At 38.3% G+C, this 18,707-nt stretch overlaps 1 protein-coding gene across 7 annotated transcripts in view; it reads right to left on the bottom strand.

The window, feature by feature from the left end:
- APP (amyloid beta precursor protein) overlaps positions 1 to 18,707 on the bottom strand; it is a 133,008-nt gene that overhangs the window by 34,365 nt on the left and 79,936 nt on the right. For all 7 annotated transcript variants that reach the window (XM_030260268.4, XM_030260330.4, XM_030260419.4 and 4 more), the window contains 4 exons: positions 14,551 to 14,625; positions 14,189 to 14,347; positions 10,138 to 10,266; positions 7,987 to 8,086 (listed from right to left, as the gene is read on the bottom strand). In XM_030260268.4, the coding sequence (XP_030116128.4) occupies positions 7,987 to 8,086; positions 10,138 to 10,266; positions 14,189 to 14,347; positions 14,551 to 14,625 (463 nt within the window). The remainder of the gene's footprint in view (positions 1 to 7,986; positions 8,087 to 10,137; positions 10,267 to 14,188; positions 14,348 to 14,550; positions 14,626 to 18,707) is intronic.

Below are 18,707 nucleotides of genomic sequence, written 5' to 3'. Positions count from 1 at the left end.
CTCCTCTCAGACTGGAGCTACTCATTTGGAAAGTCACCTGCTCTCCAGATCCTATCTGAAAGCTGGACAACTGGAAAACATTTTCAGACTTTGGTTATCTATCCAAAAAAACAAACAAACAAAACCCCCCCAAAAAAACCCCAACCAAACAAAAAAAAACCCAATGACATTTAAATTTGGTATGTGATGAACTAACATATGAGTGCCTTAAAGCACAACACTAGAAGCAATTATCAGAAAATACTAATGAGAAAGTCTGCTTCATAAGACTAAAAGCAGGCTTTAAAAAAGTCTTTAAAAAGAACATGTTGGTTCAGGCTTTAAAAAGAACATGTTGGTATCACCACATGCTTTATCAGCATCATCTCAAAACTGAGTGCTTGGCTTTAGACTTTTCACTGAAGACACAAAAGAACAGGAAATCAATTCAACTAGATGTTTATGAGCAAATCTGTAGCTATAACGTAATCCTGACCGATAATGCTTTTTAAAATCAAATCTATCCAATATACAGATTTAAAATAATATACACTCTCCTTTAAATACAACATTTTCATACAATTGTAACCCTACTACCTGCAGAAACAAGTCTCTCCAAGACAGAATTTCTCAGTCTATTGTATTCATGACACCACAGAATGACTGTGTTTAAGAAGAAAATCCTGATCAAATCCACATGTATCCAATAAAATAAGAAAAAATTAGGAAAGAATACAGCCAAGGCAGCACCTTTAAACCTCTCCTGGAAATAGATGAATTAGTTAGATGAAAGATTTTTTAAAGACTCATTAAAATAGAAGATGCTCAGAAAATTTAAAAATTACTTCACTGATAATTTACAGGTCCATGATTATTATCAGTTTTCAGTTCTAACATGTGGATCATGAGTCCAGATTGTTTAGAGGTGCAAGTGAAACAGACCAGCATTATTCAAACCAAAGGAAAATATTATCTTATTAAACTTAGTAACTTCTATTAACTTTTTATTCTGACTATATTTCTGAACTGGAAAACAAGATGTCCCATATCTTGCCCTTAAGAAAAAGCCACCTCAGTCCAAAGCCACCTGAAGCCATTTATCCTTTTCTCAGTATCTGTGCACCCTGCACTCTTTTACTGACTGAAATCAGGTTCACAATATTTATGAGATGGAAAGGCTGCTTGTGCACACAAAAATCAGGATTCATGTCTTTTCTGGAGAACATTAGTGCCCATGATAGCACACAATAGCCCATTTAGCTATAAAAGATGGGGAGAATATAGTACATTGCTACTGAAAGCACTTCAGAACATCAGTGTCAGTGATAGGCATTTGTATCTATTTTCATCATCTACAATTCTCCACCTAATTTTCTTTGACAGTTAAATGATCTTGACAAAAAATAAGAGATGCTTAGAGGAAGAAAATGTTGGATTTATTTCCAGGATTTTTTCCCCCTCTTTCCTACACTGAAGCAAAGGACGTATCTTACTAGCAGACAGAGCTGAGTCACTTAAAAAGGTTTTTTCACTGTGAGGGTGACCAAACACTGGCAATTAGCTCTGGGTGGCCTTGCTTTAGCAGGAATAATGGAGCAGATGTCCTCCCTCCTCCAGAGGTTCCATCCAACCTCAGGCATTCTGTGCTTCTGTGGCATTGGCTGATTCCCTGCATAAACATCATATACATCACTTTGCTCCAACACATGGCATCTTATTATTTATGGTATTTAAATAATTTAAAGAATATTTTATTGAGATAACAAAGTGGCAAAACTGATAGCTTAGTAAAGACCATAGGCTTGTGACGATTAAAGAAAAAAAAACAAACACTTGGGGGAAAAAAAAAGATTCAGAGTATGTGTGTATATGTATGTATATGAATTAGTCAAATGCTTTAAAAACCAATGTCCTTGAGTGGAAAAGGTCTTAATTGCTCATCAGGCACTCCACCTGGGCCATATGTCAGTATTTAAGCATACAAACTCTATCTCAATGTTGCTGCGGAAAGTTTAACACAGAATTAATTTGCTTTTGTGGAAGGACTCTGCTATTTTTAACCACTGATGCAACAACATATTTTGCTAGAATCCTAACAAACCATCTTTTTGACTGAATGCTGTAGGCCTTCAAGGGACAAAATAAAGGTAAATAACCACTTCACAGAAAATTCAAATTTTGCTTGGAAAGCTGAGGTTACTGGATACACATAAATATGTCAAATCAATTATGGGGAGAAAGCACAGGTGAAGTTAGTGCTGGAAGTCACTTCAGCATACCTGTGCAAATACACATTCTCTGAAGGCTGCTTTTGACTGCTTGTTCTAGTTGCATTACACTTATGGGCACAAAGCAGAAGGGCAGGAATATGGGTCTGTATGGTACACCCCAGACACACCAAACAGGCTATTTAAAACAAGAAGGCAGGTCTTACAGAACCTTTGGAAAGACCCACATACTATTGTCCTACTTCCACAAACTGTTTAAAGTTTGCTGAGAAGTTTCTCTGTGGTGTAGATATCAACTAATCTCAACAGAATACTTGCTGTCACAGAAAAATGTGCTAGCTTTAAAGAGATGAGGGTGTAAATTCAATATTTCTGCTTTGGCAGAATGGATGTTTCTTTGCATCCAATACTGAACACTCCCCTACACAGTACTAGCCAAGTCCCTGGGGCAATTTAAAAATGACAATTCCATTGATCTCCAGAATGGCGGAAAGTAAAAAAACTGAACAGAAATTGTCCAACTTTCCCCATCTGTGGGTTTTTGCAACTACTGCAAATGCTCACTTTATTTACATTGTCTGGATGAAGCACATTTGTCAACTAGTGCAAAATGCACTGCCCTGATGATGAGCACCACTGGTGACTATTCATTATTTTTTCTCTGTGCCAGTTCACCGAACATGGTCTGTCTCAGTGCAGAAAAATCGTGGAGTGCTAATTCATTTACCCATGCCTCAACAACACTGTTTTACTTTACCAGAAAAAAAAAAAAGGCATTATAAGCACTCTATGCACGACATTATAGCATCAGTCAGATGCTACCTGTATTTTTGCCTCTAGTTTTAGAGGAAGACTAGAACTGGTTCCTATTAAGCAACCTAGAGCTGCCACGTCTACAAACAAAAAGGAATTTCAAGAATTTTCTAGTTGAATACACTCAAATTGAGTTACAAGGTAATAATTATTGTTCTTACTTGATATGAACTACACCATTCTGTATGATCCCATTACAATACTCTTGTGAACCTTTAAACAAGCTTTTGACACAGTTTATGTAAGTCAGCTACCCTTTATTATTCTGATACCTTGATAGCGCAACCCAACTTCAAATAAAGAAAATTCAGAAATCCTAAGTATTGCTTCAACATTTGTAACATTTTTGAAAGTGGAATTCTTTCATTCAGATAAATTTTAAGACAGAATGACAAGGAAGAGTTACAGAAAAAAAAAGACACTGGGAAGTCCCATTGCAGTCTGACAGACATTACTAGTTACATATTCAAAATAGCATTTTAATGGAGAGGATCAAGAAAACAATCACAGGAGGAATAGCACCAAACAAGAAAAGACACAGAATTTGCATTTGTAAAGCCTCCAAGAGCATATTTTGGTTTTGCAGTATCAGTCCCCAAACCACTCTGGTTGTGGTTTTGAACTGTCAGCCTGCAGCAAGAAACTAATACCATTAAACTTCCTAAGAAGTTTCAGAATTATTTGAAACAGTATCCCACTTCAATTCATGGCAAGAAATACAGAAAGGCTGTAGATTGACTACAGGTTAAAATTACAAGCTAGAAACAAAGAATCAAAAATTAGTCTAATAAATGCTGAAAGACCAGAATCAGATGAGGTAGCACTAGTTTTGCCCTCCACTCATACAGGTATTGGGCCTGATGACTAAAGAGGAAGTGTTGAAAGAAAGGAAGTCTTCAGACTTCTTGAGCCTGCAGCTGCTTCCAAAAACACTTACAAAAATCTTCAAAGGAACTTGCAAGGCAAATGTCAAGAGGCAAATGTCTCCTGTTTCAAATTTTGTCATTCTAAGTTGTAGCACACTGATGTTTAAAATAGCACCTGACCCACAGCACACTATATATATCTGAAAGCAGGCACTGATTTGGGGTCAGCCTGGGTTTGCCTTCTCTTCTAAGTAAGTAATGTGCATGTGGCATCCAGAAAATGCTGCAGAACAACAGGACAGGCAGAGTGGAACAGAATAATAAACTCATTACTGAATAGTAAGCTCATAACTGAATGCTTCTGAGCTTAGGTAACATACTGCTGTGGTATTACTACAGTGCTTAATATTTCCTCAGTGGTGGGCTAGAAAAGTTGAAGCTGAGGACATCAATTTGGAAACAAGTAGCAAACACAGAATTAAAAATTCAGATCACTGCCAACCAACATGACTGATGCACAAAGCTCTGACGTAGTTTCTGATTCAGAAGCTATGCCTGCTGTGCCACTCTCTGCAATAAATTGCCTTTTACACAGATGGATAAGCAATCTAATCAAGTAAGGATTTAAAGCAGGACGTGCTCAAAGGAACTGCTGATTTCTGTTAAAGCCTACTGTTGCTTTTTCTGGGTTTCCATACATGTTAAATAGTATATGAGATTTATCAGAGAGAAAAGGTGAGTACAAATACCTAGACAGGCAAATAATCTGCTCAGATTTCTTCCCGTGCCACTCTCCTATTCACGGGGCATATTCCTGCTTATAAGAAACTCCATTTATCACCAAGAACTACATCAATTGCCAAGAGCGACCTGGTTTTTAGCACATTTGCATCGCTGTCCCTTGAGAAATAATTTGTAGCCACAATGCCAGTCTCCTATCCAAATGACCTGCTTATTCTTTCCAAGCTTTGTCAGAACAACCACGCTCAGGTGACCTCTTTGTGCAACTCGCAGGCTGGCTCCTTTTCCTCTGCCCCAACATGAACAAGAGACAGACAGCAACATCCTTCCTCAAACATCTGGAATTTGCTGCTACATTACAATACCTGAAACTCTTATGGGGCATTTGCACATTACACATTGGCCAAATGCTTAGGATAAAAACCCTCATTTAATTTAATTTAAGTGCTGCTTTCTACCCTCTGGAGTGCTGTGAGTCTTCCAACTATCTACATGCTTCTACATTGTTAAAGCCAGTGGAGATGAGCTGGTGATGGACACCTGCAGGTAAGGACTATAACTCTGTTAAATTTTACCCTAAATTCCTACCATCATCTTTGCTGGACGTAAGAGAATAAAAACAAAAAGCTGTTCTTAAAAGGCATAAAAGCCTGTTTTAAGCATAGAAGCTGGATTTTTTATTTTGGATTTTGCACATTAAAACAATGGCTGTAAGCCTGCCTTTTGAGGTAGTAACTTCAAACATAGTCTGTATTTTAAGGAAACTCCAAATGTCCAACAGCTAGACTGTGATTTATCTGATTAACTGTGAAAAAATAGGTCATAATATTTTTAGCAATAGGAAAAATTGAGTGAAAAACAGCACCACATTATATGTAAGAAGAATTAAACCCATGGGACAAATTCATAGCAAACTAGATCTCATTTGTATCGCTGCTTATAGAGCTACTTGTTCGATTCAGGGGAAAACTACCTTTGTCAGAGCTCTGTTATCTAAAGATAATCCATTCCTCAAGGAAAAAACTTTTCATTAAGAACGCTACAGCAGAGTGGAACTAGAAACTAAAACTATAATTAAGAAAGAAAATTAAATAAAACTATTTTCAACCGTGTCTCCTTATATGTAATTTATTAGTCAGACACTATGTGTGAGATGTTCTTACCTCATTTTTCAAATTTTCTACTGACTCAGAATTTCTAAGTCAATGGTTCCAACAAAAGGTATTTAATCAAACATCTGCCTTTTTAATGAGAGTTGTAATATTTCTTGGAAATGCTACAAAGTGAAGTTTTATTAAAAGTTTACTTCTCCACAGATTTTGCAACTGTAATAGATGTCCTTTTACATGGGTTTAGGAAGAGTACAGAGACTAAGAAATTCAGTAACTTCAGAAGATCATTTGATACAGGCTGATCAGAGCTAGAAGGCTCAAAGCTAGAAGGATACTGTCTTCTTGAACACATGGGAATGAGCTCCACAAACTTTAATTCAAACCAACATATCTACAAGAAGAACATTGAAACTGAAAGACATTGCATTATGGAAAACTATTTTATCTAGAGCTGATATTTTACTCAGAAAAGAAAATAGTTTCATTTGTGTTGGTTACTAATTCCCAATTATGAGAACTTTGTTTTAATTGCTTTAAACTTTGCAATGCATTTAATAGTTTTTAGCACAGCCTAAACCACAAAATGAAAAAAAAAAAAAATCAAGGTAAGGAAAAACTGCTCAAGAGACTGTAACAAATATTTTCTTTTTGATTTCTTAGCTGCTCTCAATTTATTAGGAAATAATAGCTTACTAATTTTAGGCTCTTTTTTTGCCCCTAAAAATTAGTATTACACTTGAGATTAGGAGTCAGATTCTTGTAAACCACTCAGCAGTTACTAGACTTTTGGCCTCATGCCACTTCAAAGACTCTGAAATTCTTGTTCCACTTCAGTACATTGAAAGGAGAACAAAATTTATAAGAATATCCTCAGCAACCAGCATTAACATTACCAAGAATACAAGAAATTGAAATTTGAAGCAAATACCCCAAGGGAACGATAGCAATGCAAAAAGAAAACTAACTGAGCATCTCAAAGACCTCATATCATTTCCACAGAAATGATATGCTTTCAAATTATCAATAAGATGTTGTTCCTCCCTGAGTGACTCTACATCCACAGACTGAGACTGTTGATTGTGCCTTATAATTGTGGAGCATAGAAACACACAGTTAAAGACAATTACCAACCAGTTATGGACAGTTAAGGACAATTACTAATCAGTTTCTTCTGCCTCCCAATCCCTTCCACTATTTCTTGATCTCATCTCCAGCCCTCTTAAGCAGAAGCATATCTCTGTCATAACATCCTTTGGGCAAATGAATCTACCACTATTCCCTGTCCATCCCTCCCTGTGTCTGAAATGCATCCTAATCCTTACTGCACTGGTACACCTCCCTCCCTCGTATTTTGAAGAAATTGCTGACTTTTTTATTCAGCTCAACCCTGTTACTAGTGAAATGAATACATTAACTGCCAGTTACTGCCACAACCTGTGAAAAAAAGCTGCTCCAAAAATGATTGTCCCATCTCCGACCTTTACATTTAACCATGTGTTATTTTTCTTAAAGATAAACATTAGCAACGTGATGTCCAAAAACTGAGTGCAGTAGCAGCAAACAGCAAAGTGTGAGTGCTGTACTGGAGATGTCTGTGCTGCAGCAATGCCACAGCCAAGGGCAGGAATTTGGATGAAGAAAAGGCCATTCTCCCTCATATGTCAGAGCTATCTGCCATTACAGCTCTCATGGAAGAGGCAAACATAGGCCTGTTGCTACTGGATTCATCCAAGTCCAGCTTGTATGATGGAAAAAATGTGAGGAGCAGAGATATTAATTTGATAACTAAGAACTAAAAATGCATGACCACTACTGCCAAGATGATACCTACACTTTTCTCAGATGTTTGGTTCTGCAAGCAATTTTTTAGCTGTAGGATTTCCAAATTGTCTATATAATGTAAATACTTACCAGGTAAACTAAATATCCAAAGGATAGGGTTTACCTAAATCTCATTGTCAATTGATGCTTCCCTATACCATGGAAGGTTCCAAATGTCAATTAACATATTTCAGGGAAGACATTTACAGCAGTATGATGATGCCACTGCATGGGTTATACAGGATTTGTCTTCCAAGGGCTCATTATAATTTAATTCAAAATTTAAGAATGTTGCCAGGTTTACTCTTCTATTTTTCAGCTGAGGTAGTATATCAATAGGAAAAGTAAGATGATGTATGTTTGCTTTTGGTGGTAATTTCCCATCACAGAAATATATGTATTTTTCTACATTAGTAATTTGCATACCAACTTCATCCTGGATCTCCTCTGCCACAGCAGGCACATTGTAGAGGAAGGAGAGAGACTGGTTCATGCGTTCATATATCACACGTAGATGTGTCATAACCTATGGAAACAAAAATATTAGAAGGAGGGGAATACTATGGATAATTTGACATTATCACAAATTTCACAGATTATAGGAAGCAAGACCATTTTCACTTGTGCAAGTGTAAGATTTCAATATGCTCTATGTATCAGAACTGTCAAACCCATTACAAAACTCACCAATTTCCTACAGCTGCTAAAAAATACTGTTCTAGATCCTCTTCCATAGCCACCTGAAATCTCATGGAAATGCAGTAATTTAAAGTAGGGGTTTACATTTGCTGTGGGGCACACAAGCAGCTATTGTGGCATAAATCCACAGCTTCATTCTTCTCTCAGCAACATTTACATTTGCCCATACTCATAAGTTTTCACGTAACGTGTAAACCAAGTGAGGCACAGTGATTCAAAATATTCAAAATGTTTTAGGTGTTTGTGTTTATTTATTTATTTTTTATTTCGTAATCCAAATTCTGAGAAAAGAAACACCTCTCCAAAGAAAAAGAAAAAAAAAAGTAACATTTACAAATTGCAAGCATTTCAGCTGCAAATAAAAACATTTCCACCCAGAAGCATTACTGCATTCTCTCATGCAATTACAGCTCTATTGCCTCAAATGCCCTCACATTGTTATGGGTTGAGTTATGACATTATATGATATGTGCTCCCCCAGGGTACTCTTCACAAGTATCACCTTTCTTCAGTGGAAGGAGAAATTGAGATGTATCTTAAAAGACTTAGAAGACTGACAAAATAATTAGGCCTAAAAAGTAAAATGAGTTGCTGACAGCAATTTTTATGAAACAGCACAATGATTTCTTCAAAACTAAATATTTATGCTATTGAACAAAATATTTTGTTTTCCATTTTCCACTGAAAAACATTTCACAAAGAGAACTCCCAGGACACATTTCCCCAACCATCTGACCAATTCTAGACACAGAGATGCTATATCAACTCATCCCTACAGTGACATGTTAGACAATACACTGCACTTCTTGCATTTAATATGTCAGTTTCTGTTCTTCACTAGTGCTGTCACATAACCTGCATTCTGCAAAATTTCACTGATTTTTTTTATTAAATAATCTAATGAGAATTGGAAAAAAAGTCATGATAGATGTTTAAGACAAGGCAAAAACAATAGTCACTGCAAAAGACTTTTAGAAGTGTCTCTAAATGCATTTCTCACTCCAGCAATTTCAAGACAGCATGATCTCAGTGTACACATTTGGCTGAAACAGATGTTTGAAAATCTAATCTGCCATCCAGGGAGGTACATGGTTTTGTTTTTTCTTTTAGTGATGTCAGTCAATTCAAAAACTGTGGCTGGAACAGTGCTGCCACTGAATCCTACAGAGGGAACAGCAGCAGACTCCAGAGATTCCAGCACACTGTTTTTACAGCTTATCCATTGTGACTCCAATTTAATTGCTGTTTTGAAACCCAACTACATCTTCCATCTTGGGTGTTTTCTTTCTGCTTTCTTGTCCTCTATGATTTATGAAGACAAAATAAAAGATGTTCCAAAACATATGCATTGAGGACTACAGTAATATTCAGCAGTTGAATCCCATGAACAACAGTGTCTGTTTTAAAAGAACACATTAAACTCGAGTGCATCACAGTAACCACATTTATAGACATTACAAGTGCCTCTGCAGTGACCATAGAAAGGTTAGTCACAGTAAGATGGCTACACCACTTTGGGTTCTGCCACTTCAGCTGAGAGAAGCACAACCATGTCTTGTTGTTAAATCTAATACTGATGTTTTTTCCAGAGGTATTATTTACCAAAGCACTAACAAAGGGTCTCAGCATTAATGCTCTGGAAAGCTCCTCAGAACATGCCCATGGACTGACTCATGGTCCAGACAGACAAAAAAACTGTATACAGCTCTTCTCAGAAGAAAAATCGTACCTACATTACTCTATCATTTTGCCTTAATTTTTTGTTTTTGATTGCATTTAAAAGCTGTCCACGGAAAGGAGTTGGGCATTTTATAAAAAACAGAAATTTTACAATAGTTAGGAACTAACATGGCCTCACTAACCATCAGTGGGGATTACCTGAGATCTGATTTGGGCAGCTTTCTTTGGGTCTACCATGCGGACGTGTTCGAAGTGTTTGAGAGTGTGCTGTCTGTCCTTCTGCTCAGCACGCACATACTTCTTCAGCATGTTGAATACATGACGAGGCTACAGGGAAAGAAAAAGAACACAAAAACAAATTTAGAATTTATTTAGCATGAACCATCCATTTAGAATGATGCATGTTTTCATTTCTTGCACTGGAGAATGTTGTCAAAGTAATATTTTATATAGCTTTCCTGAGTACCTGGGGACTTGCATGCATTCGATACCTGTGGACAGGTTTATGGACAATGTATCTGGGCTACACAGACTACCTAGGGTGACAATGCACCATTAAAAACTAATATTCTACCTAGAACAGTAGAGAATATGCCTTGTCTCTTATTTGAAAGACGAGTCATTCTGTGGTCTTGTATGTGAGATCTAAAATGCCCATAATCCAGATTCTAGCAAGTTATATATAAACACACACACATAAATACAAATATATAAACATGCAGATGTCCTCCCCCCCCCCCCCCCCATGATCTCCATACTAATCCTAATCTGCTATTTCAGATTTTAAGGGAGTGATGAAACAGTGTAGTTTCACTGAGCTTGGAAAATGCAAACATCACATGTAGTTTGCATGGTCAAAACCTCTCCTCATGGAAGAAAAGATCTCTTCTTGTGGAAATCCAAAATACTACAAATAAACCACACTAAAACCATATTAAAGCAGTTCTGTGTATTGAAAATACAACTTCCTGGTTTTGTGCCACAGAACTTCCATGGGAAATTCTAAGCTGGCTTGTCATTTTGATCAAAATTCACTCTAAATCAGAGAGGAAACTTTCACAATGCTATTTAACCTTGTTTTAGAGAAAAATCAATCATCAGTTCCTTCCAATTACTGCTCTTGCAATGTGCAACAATTGCTTCTTTTCATTCACTATTCTGAATACCTTGTGTATCATATTCAGTTCATATTTCACTTGCTACATTATTAACTTGCAGGTCATGTTTCATCATGGAGAAGTAGCTAATTTTAGAAACATTCAAGAAAAGTTGAACTGGATGATTGCAAACAGTTACTCATGGGCAAGACAAATAAATCCCCATCCTATTCTGTGGAGTTAAAGATGCCTTCTCATAATTTCTACTAATTTGTAACAAAACATGTTATCTCACACATCAAAATCACACTGCTATAACGGTGCCCAAGACTTACATTTGCCTCCCCTCTCAAATACTCCTCTGGCAGCCAAATAAAATGAAAACTATTTGATTCAATATCATTATTTGTTTTTCAGTATTTCAACTTACTGAACTTGGACAAATTAAGACAAATTTTGTTTCTGCCCTCTATTTTAAAACTCTTAATTCTCAATATAACAAACCTGCCAGGGTTTAAAATGACACTCTAGAAAATTGAACTAGCTGACCACATTTCTTGAAATCTGACTTTGTATAAAAACAGAGCTGAAATCCATGCTATTTCACAAAAAAAGTACAAAATTAAGTATATGTGAAGAATTCCACAGCTGGAAATTAATGGGTTTGAAGAAGCAGAACTAAAGGATGGAGTATTAGAGCTGGAGTGTTGTTTCCTGCTGCACAGGAGGATTTTTATCACCAATTCAGCAGCAACACTTTGGCGTGCCTCCAGCTGCATATTTCCACAGCAACCTCCTTGGACTCAGGAAATGCTTTGAGCTTCCCAAAGAGCATGGGCCCCGCTGCAGATTCCTTTTCCCTGTCCAAATAGCCAAACCAGACTAGTTTCAACCTGCCCTGTGCTCTCTCTGTGAACAGACACTGCTCCCAAGCATAAAAAGTACAAGAGAAAATTCTGAAGAAAAAGAAAACATGGAAAAAAGCCCAGATGGATTAATGTACATTACAAGGTTGATCTTAATGATCTTCTAAGCAAGAATTTATATTTCAGTAAAATAGTGTGCATTTTAAACTGATTTTAAGGATTATATGCTCACTTTAATTTATGTACAAAGTAAAGAGGTTAATTAATTACCTATCTAAGTTTTCTTGTATGTTTCCCTCGCCTGAAACCCTTAATTTCATCAATTCTCTTTTCTGCTTGTCTTTGTCACCCACCACCACCTTCCCACAGATAATGAGCCAGGACTGTTGGTACATGATAGAGTGGCTTTGCAAAACCTCCTTCTCTCTTTCAATACAACTAGACAAATCATCCTGCTGAATTCAAGGTCAGTGTTTTCAAGTGCTTTGGCATGCACCTGACCAGCAGTTCAACACCTCAGCTGTCATCAGCTACAGAGCACACAACCAAAAACTGCTGAGGCAAGGACAAGATCATCTACAAGACTGAACAAGGACTTGTTCAAAGACATAATTTTTAAACTGTTCATCCCTGTTATTTTGAGATGAGTCTCTGTCTGGTAGCACTTTCAGCCAATGCTACCTCCATGCTTGCTGCCTGCTCCTTTCAGAATTATTAGCTTTTGTAGGACATATATAGGACATATACTCAATAGAGGATGCACTTCAGTCTTTCAAACAGTACCTTCAAAACTTATTACTGGGCTCATGTCACCTTTCAGGCCTGGTGCTCTCCCCCTGACACAGGAAATGTATCAGTAAAATGTCCTGGGAGCTGACTACAAGCTACACAAACACAAAATTCAAGTTTTTCTGGTCCCCAGAATCACTTAACATTTTTTCCCTTAGAGAATTCTGCAGCTGAAGTTCACTTTGTGTCCTCTGCATTCCACATTTTGTCAGCTGTAGAGATCTTTCTGCTGTTACGTCTGGTCCCCATCATACCCTTCAATAACCACAGATACCTGAAGAACCAAGCTTCCAGCCTGACACACACACAGCTTGAAATCAAATAATTTTACTAGGGTACTTTTCAGACAGGATTACATTTGTAGGAGGCTGAACTTCAAAGCAGGAAAGCTTAGCTCCAAAGCCAAATGTGGAACCCTACCTTTGGTGAACTACCCAAACCCACAGTGCAAGAAAGCAAACATGACCCACAGCCAGTCCATATACTCACCTCAGTTCTGAGCCACAGACTCCAGCTACTCAAAAGAAGCTGCATCCCAGTTTATAACTCACTAATCTGTCTCCTAATGAGTTCAAGCCTTTCATTTCCCTCACTGGGGTAGGAGGTTATAACATGCAACTCACACTCAGGCCAAGTAACATCCTTTACCAATTTAACATCAACTAGTTTAATTTTCCACAAATTACTACTGCAAAATACAGTCTCTACAGCTGACAACTATCTTGAAGTCACCCCTCAACACCTTTACCTAAGTGAAAGACTTTAATTTTTACTTGGTGGACATGGTAAAAGCAAGAGAGTTTTGTACCACAGGGTGAAGAAAAAAGTCCAATTATGATGACAATGATAAAGAACTAAGACAATGATCACTTTTCCGTGGTCACCAAATACGTAGGTTTCTCCTCAGAAGGAAATTTAATGAAAATATGTAATGTAATCATGTCAGCCATACTGGTATAAGTCCCTGTAAGGTCAAATTCACTAGAAGACTCAGCAGTGTAACCATGTTTTTTCCATCTAGGAAGTGTTCAAGAGGCCAGAGATACATAAAACCGCTTTCCCCTAGTCTTTTTGCAAATTCTCTTCCTCTGGAGGTCACTGACCAGCTATTATGGTATTGAAACAAGTATCAGAGATATAAAGTCATTAAATTCCACTCAATCTGCATTCTGAATGTACATGTTTACAGAAAACTTTGAATTGCTAGTGTGCTAACTTCATGCCATCCAAGAATCCTCACAAAATCCTTCATAAACACTTCAAAAGTTCAACAAACAAAATAAAAAAATCACAACCATCCTATCTTTAAGCTCCATGTTGCCATGATGAAGTATCTCAATGTGCATTACTTGGAGGGACACCATCCTCCTGCAGGATCTGTGAACCGCTACAATTTCTGACAACCAAATTCCTTCCCCGTGATTCGCTTAAGTATCTTTATTATGCATCTATCCATCAACAGGTATTCACATGGGAAGCTTGTTTAGGCAAACTCACCCTGGGTGGGACAGTCTGCAGGGCTGTGATGTAGTTCTCCAGAGCAATGCGCCGACGGTCATTCAGCATGGCTTCCACTCGTGCCATGTGAGTCTCCACAAGCTGCTGTCTTTCATTTGCTGCTTCTTGTTCCAGTGATTCCACTTTCTCCTGGAAATGCTGAAAAAAACCCCATCAATCACAACAGAAATAGAGAAGACATCAGCACAGATGGGAAAAAAAAAAAAAAAAAAAAGAGTAGAGAATAACATGAAATCTCCATAAAGTAGATTATTAAATTGCATCACCCCCAGCACCCCCTGTATCTTAACCTTAACCATCTGGGCTCCAGATGGTAAGGTTGTGGTTGCATTTTCCTTTACCTGGATAACAGCTTTCTTGTCGGCCTTTGGCAAGTTCTTTGCTTGGCGTTCTGCCTCTTCCCACTCTCTCATGACCTAACAAATAAAATAAGGAGTGTGACTTTGCTATTTTCCTCCCTTGTCCCATGGCTCAGCAGCAGCCAAGCACTGAAGCTCCAAGAGTCATAATTTTACATTCCTCTCCTCTTTTTATCACTAAAAAAAAGGCAGTTACAACATTTTATGAAAGTAGGATCCTGTTATTAAATTTTAAAAAGACTGTGTCTGAACACTGTGCCAAGCTCTTACAACTCCCCTGTGAAGGAACACATTAACCAGTCCTCAAGCAAGGGAAGTGGAGATCTCCATGGGTAAACACACCAACCCATTTTCATCTCAGACAGAAAGAAAACAGATTCCACTCGTTTTGTCCAAGGGTGCAAATTTCAATTCATTCAAATTGGATCATGCCACCTTTTTTGGCCACGAAGCCTACAAAAGCTTTTAATTTATTCAGACTGCATCACTGGCCTGAGTAGGGCAAATCAAAAATTACACATAATTTGTGCTAGGCCAGCTATTTGTCCAGAAACAGGGGTTGTAGAAACACTTCCAAGGACTGAATACGTATCTCAAGTATAACACTGTTGGAAAAATAACACAGGAGATCTTTCGGTGTCATTTCTTTCAGCAATATGAGAAGCCTTCTCTCCCTGTAACACAGAGCAGTAGTATTCAATAGTCAGGGAGTGGGTTAACTTGTTGCCCATGAGATCTGAAACCTTTATGTCATCTGTAATGGCATCACTCATTTCAAACCTAGACAGCAATCTCCTCAGATAATACATTTTATATAGTAAGTTATTCCCACTGAATGAAGTGCACACAAACAGGTGACTATTTATGTCCAGGATTAGCATGGTAAGAAACCTGTAAGCAATTACTCACAATGTGCATTTCCTTCCCTTCTCAATAAAACACACACACACTTTCACACCATTTAATAAAAATTGTCAAGATAATTTTTTTAAAAAGCTGAGAGTCCACATGGACAAGTAAAATTTTACCAAGACCAATACCTAAGGCAAGAGAAATAAGACCTGCTGTGTCTTATGTTTGCAGATTGAGCCTCCAGCACTCACCTCCTCTCAGGCTTCCCAGTTTTTCCACACACCACACCAGACATTGCTCATCAGACTCTTTGATGAGCAGACTGGAAAGTGCTGGTGGTGCCTAAGGGTACCTGGCTGAGCCTGTGCCTTAAAAAATAAAAACAAACCCACACAAACCTGGGCTCAAAGGCGACTTTTAATAGTCCCAGGCCTTAAAATGTAATACCTCTCAGTTCTACACAGGGTTCTAAGATTACCCAGCAGGCTGAAGCCTGCACTCCAAAACAACTCAATGTATGGGATTTTATTGCCAAGTTTCATTCTTCCTTTTCAGCCCAAACCCTAGAGTGTATCTCAAGACAGCAGTACATCACTTATAGTAAAAAGAGATAAACTCGTTGTCAGAAAAAATTATTTATCTGTAAGAGATTCTGGCCTCAATAACAGTCCAAAAGAATGGAGACTTATCTTTTGGGAAGCTAATGGGGTGCTGTAAATTTTAAATTTCCCACACACTGTAGTAGAGATGGTGGAATCTAGGAATACATTAACTGGTATTATTTAACATCTTTGTTGAGTACATGGATAGCAGGAATGAGAGCAAGCTCAGGTGACACCAAGGTCAGTGATGTGACTGATACTTGTTGGGGAAGATGGAACAGGAAAGCCTTATAAATATGATTGCCTGGCAAAAGATTTTGAGAATATGGAAACTATAAGCGAGACTGAAATGAAAGCAAGCTTTGAGATACCAAGCCTTAGTTACTGAACAACTGGAAAACAACAGTATGGCCAGCTGAAGGTTAATTTTAATTAAAGAATATCCTCTGCTTGCAGACAGGTCCAAGGGTCAGAGCAGACCCTACTAGTTTGGCAGAAGGGGTCCAAAGAGTAGAATATTCAGCACAGAAGAAGATTTATTGTATTGTAACAGGAACTTCTCTCTCTTGCCTCTCTTGCTCTTTCAGGCTCCTCTTTCGGGCCTGCTCAGAGCTGGGGCTGGCAGCTCCAAACAGGGCCCTGCACCCAGCCCTTTGCAATAACTCACAAGTTCCAAGGCCTGGCTCCAGAGATCTCTCATCTCTGTCTGTCCTGATGGTCCCACCCACCATCACTCCCACAGTACAGGGAGGGATGTCATTCAGAGGGACCTGGGCAGCCTTAAGAGGCAGGCCTGGGAAAACCACAGGTTCAGGTTCAACAGGGCCATGTGTGGACTCCTGCACCAGGGCTGGGGCAATCCCAAATTCAATACAGGCTGGGCAATGAATGGGTGGAGAGAAGCAGTGGAAAAAGAACTTGAGTGTCCTGGTGGACAAAACCAAGTATGAGCTAGCCAGGTGTACTCAGAACCCAGGAAGCCCAGTGTATCCTGTATCCAAAACACCATGGACAGCAGGTTGAGGAAGGCATTCTGTCCCTCTGCTCTACTCTGGTGACACCCCACCTGCAGTGCTGCATCCAGCTCTGGGGCCCAACACAAAATGCACATCAACCTGCTTGAGTGGGTCTAGAGGAGGACCACAAAGGACTGGAGCACCTCCTCTGTGAGGCCAGGGTGAGAGATTGTCGAGTCTGGAGAAGAGAAGACATCAAGGAGACTTTATAGCAGCCCTCCAGTCTAAAGGGGGCCTTAAAATGAAGGCAGTAGAGGGGACTTTTCAAAGCGTGTAGAGATAAGGAGGAATGGTTTTAGACTTAAAGTAGGTTTAGATTCAATATTAGAAATAAAGTCTTTCCTCTGAGGGTGGTGGGGCCCTGGCACAGGTTGCCCACAGAAGCTGTGAATATCCCATCCCTGGAAATGCTCAAGGCCAGGCTAGGTGGGATTTTAAGCAATCTGATGTATTGGAAGGTGCCCCTGCCCATGGCAGGAAAATGGAACTAAATGATCTTTAAGGTCCCTCCAACTCAAACCATTCTGTGAATCTACAGTGTCACTGGGACTAAAAATCAGCTGAAGATGTATCCAGATTGTCAGAATAACTGGCATGCAATTATTAAAAAAACCCAAAAAAATCCTGAATGAACACCAGACCTGTTCAGACTGGTTGAGAACTGCAGTATTTTCAGATGTTTGCTTGGGAAATAAACTTCCAAGAAGCAAAACTATTCTAGGACACAAGGTGTCATTAAGTTCCTATAATAAGTATTCTACATGCTGCAATTCCAAAAATATTATAGACAGCCAAAGGAAGAGCAAATTTAAGACATGAGGATGTCACAAGATGTCTTAGGAGAGAACTTTATAAATATACTGCTCCCCTGAGTAAGGTTGGGTATCTGGTTCATCAGGCTATTTAGCAGCAACTAATTAAGTAAGGGAGCTGTACAGCCATTAACAAACTGAAAAGAGAAAGAGAAAAAGGGGAGTTGCACCAAAAGAAGAACCATGACACCTTGCAATCAGTTAACATAACCTCTCCCTGTTATCTTTTGGGAACAGCAAACATTTAAATGTTACACATGCATCAATGTATGGTTATCCCTATTTGCATGGGAATGCAGTTTTCCTGCTATCGAGGCTTCATTATTAATTCTTGGGAAAAGCTTAAAATTTTGTATTAATGTAATTCTCCTTATAGTACTTCCTGTAAAATAGGAAAGTTTATAAGCCTTGTTGCTTCAGGTGTGCTGCAGAAAAACTTTAATGATCTGTAGTCTAAGGAGATGGACACTTTAGAGCACAGGGGATTAAGAGTCTGAACCAGAGGTGCATCAGGTCACCACAGAGACAAACTTCCCTACTAAAAGTCTTTCATGAGCTGTGAACTATGATGTGACATAACCACTGACAGAATCTTGGTCTCTGCTTGTGTGAACATCTTTATACAAGACAGAAAGAAACACAAGTTGTCAGAATTCCATGGTAAATTAAGGGCAATCTCAGAAAAAGGATATGCAGAATATTTACATTTTCCCTGATTATAAATTTTAAAATATTTCACTTCAAATTTAGTGATAAACTTTCCTACTCCTTAGATGATTACACTTTTCATGTCAACTAGAATGCATCTGATTTTTTTCTTAGTTGACTGTTGCAAAATAAGGTGTGCAGCAAACCCA

The sequence above is a fragment of the Taeniopygia guttata genome, chromosome 1, assembly GCF_048771995.1.
Source record: "Taeniopygia guttata chromosome 1, bTaeGut7.mat, whole genome shotgun sequence".
Taxonomy (NCBI): domain Eukaryota; kingdom Metazoa; phylum Chordata; class Aves; order Passeriformes; family Estrildidae; genus Taeniopygia; species Taeniopygia guttata.
This window is presented reverse-complemented; position numbering and strand designations above follow the sequence as displayed.